Source organism: Pelodiscus sinensis, chromosome 2 (genome assembly GCF_052426305.1).
Source record: "Pelodiscus sinensis isolate ZL-2025 chromosome 2, ASM5242630v1, whole genome shotgun sequence".
In the NCBI taxonomy this organism is placed as follows: domain Eukaryota; kingdom Metazoa; phylum Chordata; order Testudines; family Trionychidae; genus Pelodiscus; species Pelodiscus sinensis.
In genome coordinates this window covers 229657697-229674477 of record NC_143053.1, presented here as the reverse complement: position 1 = coordinate 229674477, position 16781 = coordinate 229657697, and the positions used below count along the sequence as shown (strand labels likewise).

At 42.2% G+C, this 16781-nt stretch overlaps 1 protein-coding gene across 10 annotated transcripts in view; it reads left to right on the top strand.

Moving 5' to 3' along the window:
- Window positions 1-16781, top strand: part of MPP7 (MAGUK p55 scaffold protein 7) — a 303055-nt gene that overhangs the window by 270190 nt on the left and 16084 nt on the right. For all 10 annotated transcript variants that reach the window (XM_075922585.2, XM_075922584.2, XM_075922583.2 and 7 more), the window contains 2 exons: window positions 9171-9251; window positions 15988-16081. In XM_075922585.2, coding sequence (XP_075778700.2) covers window positions 9171-9251; window positions 15988-16081 — 175 coding nt within the window. The remainder of the gene's footprint in view (window positions 1-9170; window positions 9252-15987; window positions 16082-16781) is intronic.

Below are 16781 nucleotides of genomic sequence, written 5' to 3'. Positions count from 1 at the left end.
GTTGCCGGGCGCCGCCATTTTTAAATCTCCGCTAGTGCGGACTCCGTGCCCGCGGCTACACGCGGCACGAACTAGATAGTTCGGACTAGTTGGAACGAGGTGTACAGATAGTTCAGACTAGGCTTCCTATTCCGAACTATCTAGTTCGTGCCGCGTGTAGCCGCGGGCATGGAGTCCGCACTAGCGGACATTTAAAAATGGCGGCGCCCGGCAACATGCAAATGAAGCCCGGGAAATTCAAATCCCGGGCTTCATTTGTAAGTTCATATGACTACATTAACCACCCTAGTTCGAGCTAGGGTGGTAGTGTAGACATAACCTTGGTGCTCTAATAAGCACTACTTTTTGTTTCTTTTGTGGTAGGATATAAGTCAATGCTTCATTAGTACAGTTTTCTCTACTGTAAAAACAGCAAGAGCAGAAGAAAAATGACCCTCTGTCTGGGACTGTTATGAACTGTTGAGTGGCTGTGTTTTTATGAAAATTATGTCCAAGGGAGCATTACATTTAGTTTTTAATAAACAGTTTTGTCACTCTCCCGCACTAAAATTCAGCTGCCTACTAGTGTGATTGTTATAAAATTGTAGGCTATATACAATACGAATATACACAATCAACTTCACACCTACTTCAACAGAGAGAGCAGTTCAAAAGTGTGATAAGTGACTTTATAGGAAATTGCATATATCTGATCTGAGGAACAGCTAGTGATTTCAGTTGATTTTTGTTATCACAAATCAAATGAAGAAAGTGTGTGCTCTCTCTGTTTAAAAAAAAGCAGTTCAGAAATTTATTGTAGGTGCCAATAATTTTGATGTTTTTCTCCAGATATTAGGAGCAGTTTGTCTGGCCAATGCCATAAGATTGTCATGGGTAAAATGTAACAAAATAGCACTAGTAAGTAATAGTTACAGTAGAAACAAACTCATTGTAAAGACTTTATGCATTGTAGTAGCAGTATTTAGTGTAACGTGGAAAAGAATGTTGATATTAATGCCACGGAAATAATTAAAATAAAGCAGTAATTGGTGAGAGCAGAAAATATCCACTATGTTGTACAATTACTGGAAGCATAATTTACAGTTGGAAGCTGTTAGAAATCTCCAATTGGCAGGATGTTTTTTACTGACTTTATCTAACACTATTTTATTCTCATTTACAAAATGCAAGTTGTAGTCTTAATAGGTCTTAGTGCAATTATGTGATCTCCAAGAACAGTGCATTGAAATAAATATTTTAAAATGGGTTCAATTAAACTGGTTAGTCAATATGTTGATCTCTTTCTCCTTTGACTTCGTATCAGTTTAAGTGAAGTTTTACATATTTTTACCATTAAAAATACAAGTTCTTGTGCATTTCCTGAAGGATGGAAGATGATGAATAAGGAAATTATTCAATCTTTTTTAGAAGTTAGAGCAGGACCCCAATTCAAGAAGACATCCCTAATTAGGGAAGTACTTGAAACATGCTTTCCTTAACCAGAAATTATATTGAATACCTCCGAGAATCTCACTTTATTAATAGAAGCAAAATGCAGGACAATGTAGCACTTTAAAGACTAACAAGATGGTTTATTAGATGATGAGCTTTCGTGGGCCAGACCCACTTCCTCAGATCAAATAGTGGAAGAAAATAGTCACAACCATATATACCAAAGGATACAATTTAAAAAAATGAACACATATGAAAAGGACAAATCACATATGTGTTCATATGTGTTCATTTTTTTTAATTGTATCCTTTGGTATATATTTTTTTCCACTATTTGATCTGAGGAAGTGGGTCTGGCCCACGAAAGCTTATCATCTAATAAACCATCTTGTTAGTCTTTAAAGTGCTACATTGTCCTGCATTTTGCTTCAGCTACCCCAGACTAACACGGCTACATTTCTATCACTTTATTAATAGCTTCTTAATAGAAAGATTGATGGAATATAGTCCATGTCAATTTGCAAGACCATCTCCTATCCTTTTTGTGATCATATAATGTCCCATTGGCAACTACAGGAATTGATATATGGAATAGTTATACAGGAAAGCACTTTTTGTACTTTTGACATAAATGTGATGTATGTAAGAACATAAGAATGACCATACTGGATCAGACCAACGGTCCATCCAGCCCTTATCTGCTGTCAGTGGCCAAAACCAGATGCCCCAGAGGGAGGGAACACAACAAGTAATCCTCACATATCATCTGGAAATGAGAAGAACCAGCTTCATGTCATTAGCCAGCCCACTGTGGACCACCACCAAGAGGTCCATCTGTCACCAGTGATTGACAGACCACTGCTCATAAGCTACTCTAAACAGAAGACCTGCACCTCATTGATCCTTTTCTTTCTCTTCTTTCTTTAGTAAAGACTCTGAATGTATTATATTAATAGTAGGATAAACATCAGTCAGCCCTATAATTGAAATGCTGGCAACTATTTTTAATCTGTAATATTATACATGTTCATACAGTACAAATTTACTCACATTAGTTAGTAGATAAATACTTCAGTCCAGTTAAATGAGACTTTTGTTTTAGTAAATATTTGGGCAAAACTAATACAGATGTCATGATCTGGATGCATCAATGTGTAAGTGCCATGTCAGCTCCAGCCTGCGTCCAGCTAAACCTGGGACACAGCGTTTTAAGAGGATGCTGCTATTTCTTCACTCCTGCTAGTGGTACTGCAGGGATGGCATGGGGCTAAGTTATCACTGTTTCCCGTATAGTACGCTGGGGTCACCATCAGAATAAAGAGGAACCTGAGATTCAAGCAAGAGAGCAGGAATGGAAAGGCTTTGTGTTAGTTTGCTCTTCAGCAGACAATCAGAAAGGAGATGCCATCTTTGTATTTCTCATGACTGACATCTGTGAAGCCAGAGAGAGAGATTAAAGATGGCTGCTACAAAGTCTGTCCCCATGAGGGAGAGTGGCTCCTGTTTCTTTCTGATGATCTTGAAGATCAGAAAACCTTGGCAACCTTTTTAAAGCCCACCAGTCCACATTTGGACCTTTGGTTTATGTTCTTTCTTGCAGAAGCCCAGTACATCTTCTGCAGGAACACCATTGGTTCGCCCTTTCACTTCAACCAGCTGGAGGGGAAGAGAAGGATCCAGGAGCAACACTTTCCATTTAAGTCCCCCTGGTTCAGAGAGGCCAGCGTGATTTGGTGTACTATCTGGTTTGCATAGAACATGAGATTTACATTTCCCCTGATCTTGCCCTGGCAGCACCAGTTTGACCTCCCTGATTCATACTTCATTGAATGGCAAATCTAGGTGTTACATACAAAAACCAAGGGGTGAATATTTTAACCTCCCTGCACACATTTACAGACTTGAAAGTTGCCATCCTCAAGCAGGAAAAAACCTTCAAAAACAGACTGCAACATGAAACCACTGAGCAAATTCATATGCAAATTTGATACCATCAGAATGGCACTGAATAGACTGGGAATGACTTTTCATTACTATAATTAATTAGCTCTAATGTAACTCTTCTATCTTTTTATCCCTATTACCTGTTTTTTTCTTTCACTTCATGTATCTGATGCTTTTGATGATGTGAATTGCAACTCACAAAAGCTTTACGCCATAATAAAATTGTTAGTCTTTAAGGTTCCACCAGACTCCTTTTTGGTTTTGCTAAAACAGATTAACATGGCTTCCGCTATGAAACCTGGCATATATCTAGTGTGGTAACATAAGAATGGCCATACTGACCATCTAGTACAGGGGTGGGCAATAATTTTTCATGAGGGGCCACTCCAAGAATGTGTGAAGTGGACTGCACTCTTCTATGCTATTAATAGAGGAGGTGCGGGGTTTGGGATGGAGATTAGGTGCAAAGGGGAGCTTGGGATAAGGGAGGGAATTTGAGTGAAGGAGGCAGTTGTTACCTGGGGCACTGGACTGTGGTGCAGGGGGTTAGATTGTAAGATAGGGCAGGAAAGGACTGTGATCTGGGACAGGGAATTGGGGTGCCGGATCTGGGAGGGGGTATAGGTGCAGGAAGGGGGGCAGAGGATTTGGGTATGTGGAGTAGGAGTGCAGAGGCCTGGGGAAGGGAGGGACTGGGATGCCAGAGGCAGGGTCTGGCCAGGAGATTTACCAGCCCATTCCTGAATCAGCCTCCCTACCTGCCCCACCCCCTATACAGGCTGCAGCCATGTGTTCTGTGAATAACTATGAGCCCCTTGTGCTTCGTGGCTGCCTGTTATTGAAACAGGCACCTTCCATTTGCCAGTTTCTGGTTAGAAGCCAGTTAATAGGATTGTGCTGGGGGTGGGAGCAACCCCTAAAGCTTTCCCTACCCCTCTAAGCTCAGTTTTTAAAGTGAAACCACCCCACAGCCATGTTTCTGAGCAGCATGTGGGTGGGGCAAGGCAAGTGGGGAGCCTGCCTGGGTCTCCCTGCAGCAGCCACAGACTGGATCCGGTGGCTTGGTAGGCCATATCTGGCCTGCAGGCCGTATTTTACCCAGTCCTGATCTAGTCCAAAGGTCCATCTATTCCAATATCATGTCTTATTACCATGGCCATAGCCAGATGCTCCAGAGGGAATGAACAAAAGAGATAATCAAGTGATCCATCTCCTATTGCCCATTCCCAGGTTCTGGCAAACAGAGGCTAGAGACACCATCCCTGCCCATCATGGCTAATAGCCACTGATGGACCTATTATCCATGAATTTATCTAGTTCTTTTCTGAATCATAGAAGTTCTAATGATTTGGGGCTCAATCCTGCAAATGGCTGTCAAAGGATATGTCTACATTTTGAGCTGGATTAATTTCTAAATTGAAAAGACATAACTGTGCTAGTTCTAATCAAGTGCTAGTGTACTGAAAATAGTGTGTGGTCATGGCAATGCAAGCAGCGAGAGAAGGCAGCCACCCTGAGTATGTATCCATGACACACACTAAGAACATTCTTGAGTGGCTAGCTCATAACACTAGTCCTGTTGCTTTGACTACACTGTATTTTTAGCTCAGTTTGATCAGACCTAGTGCAGGTATGTCTCCCTTGAGTTGGGAATTACATCATCAGCTCAAAGTGTCAACATGGCCAGTAAGATAGTCATAACCACTAGGCATACCAGTATCTGTGCGCTGGATTTAACCTTTAGGTGGAATTATTCAAATAATAACTGACATTAATGTTTTCATTCTTTTTTAGACTGTTATCAATAAACAGAATGAATGATCATTCAGTTTTAGAAATTTTCATTTGATTGATTGCACCAAAGCAAAAATTTCCTGGAATAAACATTACTGGCATTCCACTCCACTCAAGACCCTGAATGTTTTTTATCCCAATGGTTCACTCCCTTCCTGTTGGGTTTAAATTATTTATTCCCAAGTACATAATTTTTAAAAGCATGCCTCTTTCTTGGCTCTGTTAAAATGAAAAAGAATATTCAGAATAGAATTGTGCATTTCACTGAAGAAATATAATATAATAAAAATAAGAGTAGACAATGTATTGATAATTGCCTGTGCTAATTAGATATCAGTCCTCTGTGCCTCTGAAATAATTATAAAAGAAAGCAATTGCACAAAGGAAAAACAATCCTGGAATCTCTATAAAGTAGTCACTGTAACAGAAAAATCTACACCTTTCATAGCTGTATTTTATAGGGACACAGAAAATGGCGGGTGGGGATGAGACACAGAGCTAGTAGTTGGTTTTTTGGTCTGGAAACAGATTGCTCTATGTTTCCAGAGCATCTGTCATACAGTAAGTGAAGCTTGAGTTTTTATATATAAATAGAACTAAAAGCATACCATTGATTTCACAGTATGTAGGCTGAGGAAATAACACTTGTGTATAGGGAAGACGTCTTTCTTTTAAAAAGGATGAAACAGATTTTTCTACTTCAGTTCTTACTGATCCTTTCAGTCTAATACACTAATTAATCTCACATGCATACAGAATTTTAATACTTTTCTTATAAAACTTTACATGTTTAAATAAGTATACTACTGATAATTATAGACAAAATTTAGAAAAAAAAAGAATGCTATTAGCACCAGGACACACTACATTTTTCTACAGACATGCACTAGTAGATGCTGCTTCGCATTGCTTTAAATGAACATTTATATCTATAAACTGATTAATTTACAGGCAGGTCAGAGATAGAACTTGAAAGGTAGCTTTGTGTTTTACTTAGTGCATTTATAACTTTTTATATATTTACATTAACACTAAGTTTTTACAAAGAGAGACCATAGTTTTCAAGTGATAGAAAGCTTATGGTTTTCATCATTGTGCCTTGCTAAACATATCAGAGTTGGGTAATAAGTCATTTGGGGTAATTATTACTACAAGTTTCTAAAACAGGGTTGGGGAACTTATGGCCCGGGGTCTGGATCCAGCCCCCAGCTTCCCTGGGACTCCCCCTCCCAGCACCAGGGAGCCCACATTGGTGCTTGAGACCTGCAGTCTCCCACCCTTCCCTGCAGGGCTGGAGCACCAGCACCGGCTCCCTGCTGCGGGGCAGGAGCCCCAAGCCTCAACAGCCAGAGTCAGGTAAGCTGAGGCTGGATCCGATCTATGGGATCTGACTGGAAGCGGGGGTTGGGGGAGTGGCTCCGTGCGCTGCCGCTCCCTCTCCCCCTTGGCTGGGAAATGGCAGTGCAGCAAAGCGCATCCTGGAAGCTATTCTCCCACTGTTCTGATTGACCATAATCACAGCCAATTGGAGCAGCAGAGGATGCTGCCTGGGAGTGGTGGAGGATATAAAGCCATGTGCGTCCTTGGGGAGCTGTGCCAGATTCCACACTCCCACCCAGCTCCCTACTCCCAGACCATTCCTGCACCTTCCTTCTGCCCAGAATCCCACCCCACCCTGCTCCTACAGCCTGCCTAACACCCATCTCTCCCATCCCCAGCTCACTCCTACACCCCGTCATCCATACCCTGCACCTGCTCCACTCCTGCACCCTAACTTCCACCCAGACTCTCCACCTTCAGTCCCCAGCCCACTCCTGCACCTCTACCCTGTTCCTGCACCCTACCTTCTATCCAGTGTACTCCTGCACTCTCCCTCCCTCCCAGACTCCCCAACCCACTCCTGCATCCTCCCTCCTGCCCAGACCCCACACCCCAAGTCCACTTCCCAGCAGCCCCCTCCCACATCCTGAACCCCACATTTTTTGCCCCACCCCAGAGTGGGGAGCCCACAAAATCTACTAGCCCAGGCTCCCCCTAGGCTCTGGTGTGCAAGGGGCATGTGGGGAGTGTCTTCTCAGTCACAGGCCATATCAGTGAAGGTTGGTTGGTTGGTTGGTTGTTATTTGTTTCTCACTTTTGTGTGGCCCCTGATTGATTTTTCTGAGAGTCAGCAGCCCCCAACCCCAAAAAAGATTCCCAACCCCTGATGGAAAACTTCATTCTTAACTCCAGATACTTAATCTTACAAACAAACTCTGGAAAGAAGCTCATAAAGGGCTTTAGGGTCCATTAAAATATGTATCAAGTTGGTACTTTTTTCTTTTCTTTACAAAATATTTCAAATTATAAAAACTCAGGGCACATTTACAGCTTCTGCTATAATGTCAAGTTCTTTTCCCAAGGCCACAAATATCGCCTTCACTTTCTGTGGGCTAAACTTCAGACGATTCTTTTTTCTTCAAGTCCTAATCTTCATGCCCTGGGAAAGCACTGTTGCTCCACCATCTGGATCTAATTGAAACAGAGTTGTAGATCATCCATATTCCAATGATATTCCAATCCAGATCTCCTCCAAAGGCATCCTGTACAAATTGGATAGGATGAGTGATAGAATGGAACCCTGCATGACAGATCTTGTGGAGTTGATGAGCAATTACCCAAAACCATCCTTTGAGACCTCACAGAGAGAAAAGAAAACAAAGCGGTTTGAAATCACCATTCCAGCTAGGATCCATAGGCAGTTCAATGAAATTTTGCATATAATATTATCAAAAGTTGCAGAGAAATTCAAAAGAACCACTAGGAGCCTCTCTCCATCATTTTGTAGAAGATACTCATTGGGATCACTATTTCTATGCCAAAAGCCAAAGACTCCCAACATCAGAGTTGGCTTGACACTACCTTTTCATTAACCTTTCTAAAAAAGAGAGAGGTTAACAATAGTGATAACTGGCCATTAAAGCTTCTGAAATTTCTCTAAACCATACATGTTACAAAGGGCTGTATGCAGGGGCCACTCTAAGGATATGTCTACACTACCACTATAGTTCGAACTAGGGTGGTAATGTAGTCAACCGGAGTTGCAAATGAAGCCCGGGATTTGAATTTCCCGAGCTTCATTTGCATGCTGCTGGGCGCCGCCATTTTTAAATGTCCGCTAGTTCGGACTCTGTGCCCCGCGGCTACATGCGGCACGAACTAGGTAGTTCGGACTAGGCTTCCTATTCCAAACTACCTGTACTCCTCGTTCCACAAGGAGTAACGGTAGTTCGGAATAGGAAGCCTAGTCCGAACTACCTAGTTCGTGCCGCGGGGCACGGAGTCCGAACTAGCAGACATTTAAAAATGGCGGCGCCCGGCAACATGCAAATGAAGCCCGGGAAATTCAAATCCCGGGCTTCATTTGCAACTCCGGTTGACTACATTACCACCCTAGTTCGAACTAGGGTGGTAGTGTAGACATACCCTATGACGGTCTGATTACTAAAAATGGCATATTAGGGTTCATTAGGAGGAGAATTTCCAGCAGATCTAGAGACGTTGTTATTCCCCTTTATTTGGCACTGGTGAGGCCACATCTGGAGTATTGCGTCCAGTTCTGGGGACTCCCCTCCCACTATAGAAAGGAGGGCAGAACAAGGAGCAATGGTCTCAAAGTTACAGTGGGGGAGGTCCAAGTTGGATATTATGAAAAACTATTTCACTAGGAGGGTGGTGAAGTACTGGAACGGATTACCTAGGGAGGTGGTGGAATCTCCATCCCTAGAGGTTTTTAAGTCCCAGCTTGACAGAGCCTTGGCAGGAATGATTTAGTTGGGATTGGTCCTGCTTTGGGCAAGGGGCTGGACTCAATTACTTTTTGAGGTCTCTTCCAGCCCTAGGATTCTATTATTCTAAAAAGTCAAAACCTTTTGTCAAATGGGGTAGTCCCACAATGACCAATAATAACACCTGAACATAAGAGAGAACTTTCTTTGAAAACTATGTAATTTGTCTTTCAGGTCCTGTGGGTGTAGGGTTGAATGAACTTAAACGAAAATTGTTGATCAGTGATACCCAGCATTATGGTGTAACAGTGCCACGTAAGTAGATGTACATTTTGTGAGGTCCTCATGCTGTATCAGGGTTTGTTTGTTTTTTATTTTTATGTCAACTTAAGGTCAAGATTGTCAAATATGAATATATGAACCCATATTTAGGCAACCAAGTTAGTGTTACACATTTTAAACATCTATATCTGCTATTTCTATGTTTTGAATAAACATTGATTAAAAGAACTAGAAAAATTTTGGCCCAGATTCTGTGCAGTGGAATTTCACTATAAATTTGACATGCTTGATATCAATAAAGATTTTAGTAAATGATAAACCCATTTAAAAGCTCCTTAAGGCTGTGTCTAAACTACATCCCTCTTTCGACAAAGGGATGTAAATTAGATACTTTGAAATTGCAAATGAAGCAGGGATTTAAATATTCCATGTTTCATTTGCATAATCGTGTAATAGTGCTCTTTTGAGCAAGCGCTATTTCAAAAGTAAAAACACGGTCTAGATGCGGTTCTGTTGAAAATGGCAGGCTTTTTTGAAAGATCCTGTACACTCACTTTTGAAAAGGCCTGCCGTTTTCGACAGAACCATGTCTAGACCACAGTTTTACTTTCAAAACGGCGCTTGTTCGAAAGAGTGCTGTTATGCAATTATGCAAATGAAGCGCAGGATATTTAAATCCCCGCTTCATTTGCAGTTTCGAAGTGTCTAATTTACATCCCTCTGTCGAAAGACAGATGTAGTCTAAACATAGCCTATGAGTTGGCATTTTGGTGGTGAAATGTATACCACCAGGAATCCAGTTTGAGGGAGCAGAATCTTACAAGGACAAAGGAAGAATTCCCACATTATAGACCTAATTGTTTATTGCATATATTCAGACATTGGTGAGTGATAATATACAATGGAGGGTTCTCCCAAATTGTTAGCTCCCAGAATGGGAAGGGTTTTCTCGTAGAGTAGCATGTTCTCTCTGCTATGATGTAACTGTTAGAGAATCATAGGTACAGAGTGATGATAGAGGCAATTCTGACCTGTAAATACGTCATTCAAATACCTAATATTTTGGCATTAGTAAAATGCATCCAATTTAAAAATCCTGAAACCTGATGGGATGATGTGCACTTTTGGAATGCTACAGCCAGTGGTCATAACCTCTTTAGAAAGGATCAAATGGGCAAAAGGATAGTAGAGTGGCACTGTGTCAAAATGGTATTACTTGTTTCCAGGTCACTGATACATTGATCTTCTATGTATCTGGATCAATGTCCTAATAGATAAGGCACAAGATGGGATGTTGGGCTTTGCTGCAGACCATCAGATCATACTCTGGAATGGGATGACTGCCTCCATACACTCCTATCTATAATGCATGGGGGGGTGGGGGGAAGTTGTGTAATAAGAGGGTACTTCAATTTGAGTGACATGCTGGAGGTCTCATGCTGCCAACTCTAAAACATCCTTGTAATTTCTAAACATTGTTGCTGACAATTTCCTAACTCGATAATTGTGGCAGCCAGCATAGGCATTCTATATTAAGCCATGTCTTAACAGAGGAAAAGGAACTCGCTATGCAACTAAAATTTAATGATAGCTTTGGTACAAGTGATTATGACTTTATCACATTTACAATGTGCAAGAAGAACAAAGTCCAGACCAGTAGTGTATATACTTGGTGCTTAAATAGAGCCAGCTTCACAAAGCTGAAAACAATTATGAACTAAATCAGCTGTCAGGAAGAATTTAATCAAAAAAATGTGGAAAATGATTGGGAATGAATTAAGAACATCCTGCTAAATTCCCAAAAAAACACAATCAAGGAAGAAGGCCTGTAGTGGCTTAAAAATAACCTGGTTTAGAGGGGAAGTGTAGGCATTTGTTAAAACTAAAAGGGCATGTGTAGAATAAAACAAACAGAAAAGAGGGGAAAGTTGATAATCAGAAGACAAGAATTGTAGAAAATTGACAAAGGGATAAAATTGACAAGTGCTACCTTGACTTAGAGCCCCAGGACGCGCTGGGGAGTAATTACTTTAAATGGCCCTGGGACGGAGCTATTTCAAAATAGCAGCAGTGGAGTGTCCACACTACTGCTATTCCAAAATAGTTATTTCAGAATAGGCGTTATTCCTCGTGGTATGAGGTTTACAGAAGTCAGAATAAGCCATCCATTATTTGGAATTTATTTCGAAATAATGGAATTGGTGTGTAGATGCTCTCATTGTTATTTCGGAATGAACTCTAGCAGTTTTTAAAAAGCTGATGCAGGGGTTTGATGGCCCACTAATGTTGATTTGCAATATTTCAATAAGTCTTAGAGCACTGGAGAAGTTCCAGAAGATTGGAGGAAAGCTAATGTGCCAGTTTTTTAAAAGGGTAAATAGGATAACTTGCATAATTACAGACCTGCATCCTAACATTGATCTCAGGCAAGATAATGGAGTGGCTGATACTGATCTTGATTAATAAAACTAAAGGAGGGCAATGTAATTAATGCAAATCAACATGGATTTATAGAAAATAGATCCAGTCAAACTAATTTGATATCTGTGATGAAGTTACAAGTTTTGGTTAATGAAGGCAATATTGTTGATTCTATTAAATATAATTTTAAACATCCCGGACAAAGAATATAGACCATGCTTATCCTAAGAAGCAGTGACTGAAAAAGAGTTGTTGGTTAAGGTGGATAATCAGCATGATCTCACAATATGTTACTGTGGTCAAAAATCAACGTGATCTTGGGAGAGGCATAAATAGGAATCCTGAGTAGGGGTAGAAAGGCTATTTTGCCTTTATATTTGGTGCTGGTGTGACTGCTCCTAGAATACTGTGTCCAGTCTGATGCCCACAATTCAAGAAGCATGTTGATAAATTGGAGCAGAGCCACAAGAATGATTATAGGGTTTGAAAAAAATGCTTTATAGTGGACACACTTTTAAAAATCAATATATTTAGTTCAACGAACAAAAAGTTCCAGGGTGATTTGATTATAGTCTGTTATTGTCTATGTAGGGAACAAATATTTAATAATGGGCTCTTTCAGTCTAAGAGAGAAAGGTGTAACATGATCATGGAATCATAGAATAATAGGACTGGAAGGGACCTCAAGAGGTCATCGAGTCCAGCCCCCCGCCCTCAAGGCAGGACCAAGCTCCGTCTACACCATCCCTGACAGATGTCTATCCAACCTGTTCTTAAATATCTCCAGAGAGGGAGATTCCACCACCTCCCTTGGCAATTTATTCCAATATTTGACCACCCTGACAGTTAGGAATTTTTTCCTAATGTCCAATCTAAACCTCCCCTGCTGCACTTTAAGCCCATTACTCCTTGTCCTGTCCTCAGAAACCAAGAGGAACAAATTTTCTCCTTCCTCCTTGTGACACCCTTTTAGATATTTGAAAACCGCTATCATGTCCCCCCTTAATCTTCTTTTTTCCAAACTAAACAAGCCCAATTCATGAAGCCTGGCTTCATAGGTCATGTTCTCTAAACCTTTAATCATTCTTGTCGCTCTTCTCTGTACCCTTTCCAATTTCTCCACATCTAATGGCTGGAAGTGGAAGTTAGACAAATTCACTCTGTAATTGAGTTGTACATTTCTAACAGTGAGAATAATTAACCATTGGAACAATTTACCAAGGTCATGATGGATTCTCCATTGCTGACCATTTTAAAATCAAGATTGGATTAAAAAAAATGCCATAGAAATTATTTTTGGGAAGTTTTATGACTTGTGTTATACAGGCAATTGGATCAGATGATCACAGTGGCCCTTTCAGAGCTTAGATTCAGTGGATGAATTCAAATGGTTTTTTTTTTCCCAAATTGGATCAAGTAATGTGATGTATAAACACAGTAGTCATATTGACAGCATCAATGCATTGCTATACTAATGGAACAGTTTATAAGAGTAGTGTGGGTGTGGATGTGATATTTACCATAAAATAATACCTATTACTAGGCTATAATAAAGAGGAAGGCTTTTTTCTCAAAAAATTCATGTTCATGAATTAAATACGTTTTAATTTGTTCTAAGAATTTAATTTTCATAAAAATGTGTAAAATTACACTCTTTCAAGCAAGCTACAGTAGCTGTGGCAGCTCTGCATGTACATAAAGATAATGAATTTTAAATATTAGAATTGTTTTCTCTAAATTATTTTAGGGTTTTTTAAATAACATCTTTCAGAGGCAGCAGCGCTGTGGGGAGGGGCAAGGGAGGCTGCTGCAGAGCATCCTCTATCTGTGGTGGGTCCAGGCTCACCGTGGACTGAGGCTGCTCCAGAGGATGCCAGTGCAGCCTCTGTTTGCAGGAAGCTCAGGTGCCGGAGCAGCAAGCGGGAGCCGGTCTGTGTGGAGAGCCAGTTTTTAAACCACCTCCCCTTGCACATCAGCTGCAGAGGCAGCACTGCAAGGTGGAAGGAGGCTCCCTGGGAGTGGGGCCAGGAGCATACTGGCTGCCAGCCCTGCCCCCAGGGACTATCAAATGGTCATGTAACTGCTAAAATTTGCTGTGGTTACCCAATTATTTAATTACATGTTATCTAACATCCCTAAGCCAAAGAAGAATATTACACAAATACTTAATATATACTCTGTATATGTGTCTTTGTCTACAGGCAGTCCCCGGGTTACGTACAAGATAGGGACTGTAGGTTTGTTCTTAAGTTGAATCTGTATGTAAGTCGGAACTGGCGTCCATATTCAGACACTGCTGAAACTGACCGCCAGTTCTGACTTACATACAGAATCAACTTAAGAACCCCAGGCGTCCCCAAGTCAGCTGCTGCTGAAACTGATCAGCAGCTGATTCCAGGAAGCCCGGGGCAGAGCAACTCTGCCTGGGGCTTCCTGTAGTCAGCGCTGGTCAGTTTCAGCAGAAGCTGACTTGGGGACACCTGGGGCAGAGCAGCTGGGGTGCTACTGGACCAACCCAGCAGCACCCCATCTGCTCTGCCCCAGACGTCCTGATTCAGCCACTGCTGAAACTGACCAGCAGCGGCTGAATCAGGACCTGGGCAGAGCAGCTGGGGTGCTGCCGGGTTGGTCCAGTAGTGCCCACGGGCGCTGCAGGACCAATCGGCAGCGCCCCAGCTGCTCTGCCCCAGAGTCCAAAACAAAAGCCTGGTCTGCTGGGGGGGGGAGCACACTAGCTGCGCCCCCCCCCCCCAGCAGACCAGGGACACGGGGAGCAGAGCCGCAGCGGCAGCGGGATGCCGCGCCTCTGAGGCTTTGCTCTGGCAAAGCCTCAGAGGCGAGGGACCCCGCCACGGCTGCGGCTTCAGTCTGGGTGCCTGTGGTCTGCTGGGGACGGTCCCCAGCAGACCACAGGCACCCTGACTGAAGCCGCAGCCGCGGGGGGGGTCCCGCGCCTCTGAGGCTTTGCCAGAGCAAAGCCTCAGAGGCGCGGGGAACTGCCGCTGCTGCCGCTCCAGTCTGGGTGCCTGTGGTCTGCTGGGGACGGTCCCCAGCAGACCACAGGCCCCGGACTGAAGCCGCAGCCGCGGGGGGGTCCCGCGCCTCTGAGGCTTTGCCAGAGCAAAGCCTCAGAGGCGCGGGGAACCACCGCTGCTGCCGCTTCAGTCAAAGTGGCAGCAGCGGCGGTTCCCCGCGCCTCTGAGGCTTTGCTCTGGCAAAGCCTCAGAGGCGCGGGACCCCCCCGCGGCTGCGGCTTCAGTCCGGGGGCCTGTGGTCTGCTGGGGACCGTCCCCAGCAGACCACAGGCACCGGGTCTCAAGGGGCAGCAGCAGCGGTTCCCGCGCTTCTGAGGCTTTGCTCTGGCAAAGCCTCAGAAGCGCGGGAACCCGCCCGGTGCCCCTGGTCTGCTGGAGACGGTCTCCAGCAGACCAGGGGCACCGGAGCAGCTTACGAACGGGGCTTTCTCGCCCCGACTTCCGGGGCGAGAAAGCTCCGTTCGTAAGTGCGGATCCGACATAAGTCGGATCCGCGTAAGTCGGGGACTGCCTGTATATATTTGTGAGTGAGTTCATGAGAGCATGATACAAAGGTTTTATAGGTACCAGTTTGGAATGGTCACATTAGTCAGAAGTGAGTGATTTACAGAGGTAATAAAAACCTTCATATCATGCTACACCATTAAGCATTTTGTCCGATTTGTATTTAAATGTATAGAAACGCTATTACTTCATGCTTGAGAGGAAGTAAAAATAGAATTAAAAACTCCATAATCCACCTAGTCTGTTGAGCCTGGCTGTAGATACGGAGAAAGAGGAATTTTTTTGACAGCCAGAGGCAATCAGTTCCTAAAATATGAAATTTAATGTTCCATTATATTAGTATCATACCTTACATACTGTACCTGCAGATGTTGTTAATGATCATAACATTATTCGTGTCCCTGATAAATCCAGTCGCTAAACATCATTTGCTTCGATGGTCTCCTATGCCAATGAATTCCACACATTCTTTTTATGATGAATAGTAGCAAAGGGGACAGGGGAATTTTCTGAAGTGCTGCTCATTGAATTTTTCCACGGGCATTTTGTTCCTCCTTAGTTAACTCTTTTCCATTAGTAAATATAAATGATAATCTGTTATTTATGTCCAATGAGACTTTCTTGTGCTTGCTTTAGACTCAGTCCTGTGGCATGCTGAGTGCAGCCTACAACATGTTGAGCATATTCAACTATTTTGGAAGCCAGTTTAAGATAAGAGCATTCTGCACCACACAGGATTGGGCCCTTTATATTTTTCCGAAAACTGGTTTGTTGGGGTTTTTTTAAAACTTTTTTTTTTTTAACTACAGACACGACTAGAGCAAGAAGAAGCCAGGAAAGTGATGGTGTTGAGTACATTTTCATTTCCAAGCATTTGTTTGAGACAGATGTACAGAATAACAAGTACGTTGAAAGGACTAACTAGAACCACAGTCAAAACAATGGTTTCACTGTGAAGTTTCAGTAATTGGTTCTTTTATGTAGTAATTTAAAATGTGTATAGTCTGCATTGATTTTAAAACATGTTAAAGTGTAATTTTAATGCCTAAACAGTCAGCACTGCAATTTCTGCAGATTGTTGAAGCAGCACTGTATTTCAAATGTGTGTTTCAATTAATGGTTTTGTATAGTTATATTCCCTTCCAGTATAGGCATTTCCTGTTCAAAAGAACAGGAAACTGGAGAAATATAAAGAAGCCCCTCTCCCAAAGCACTCTAAACATATAAAATAAAATAAAGACAATGGCAACATCATGCTCTCCAACAATCTGTAAAATATTGTGATTTTAAATCCTACCTTAAGTATTTCAGGGCAAAATATAGTATACACAAAGCTGTGGATTTGGATTGAAACTTTAAAATATGCTTTGCTTTTTCTCAAATTGTATTTTTATTACTGTATTACAGCACAAAACCAGCCGCCTTGGTTCTGTTAGCACCATTATAGCTGTTCCTCCTATTTGGAGACAGAGAATTCAGATATTCTATAGTATACAATGACATTTCAGTAGTTTCTATTGTTTAGCTTATCCATTTTTTTATTGCATTACATTAGTTCTGAAAAAGAGGTGATGGAAAACATTAGTGTGCTGTTGGACTATAG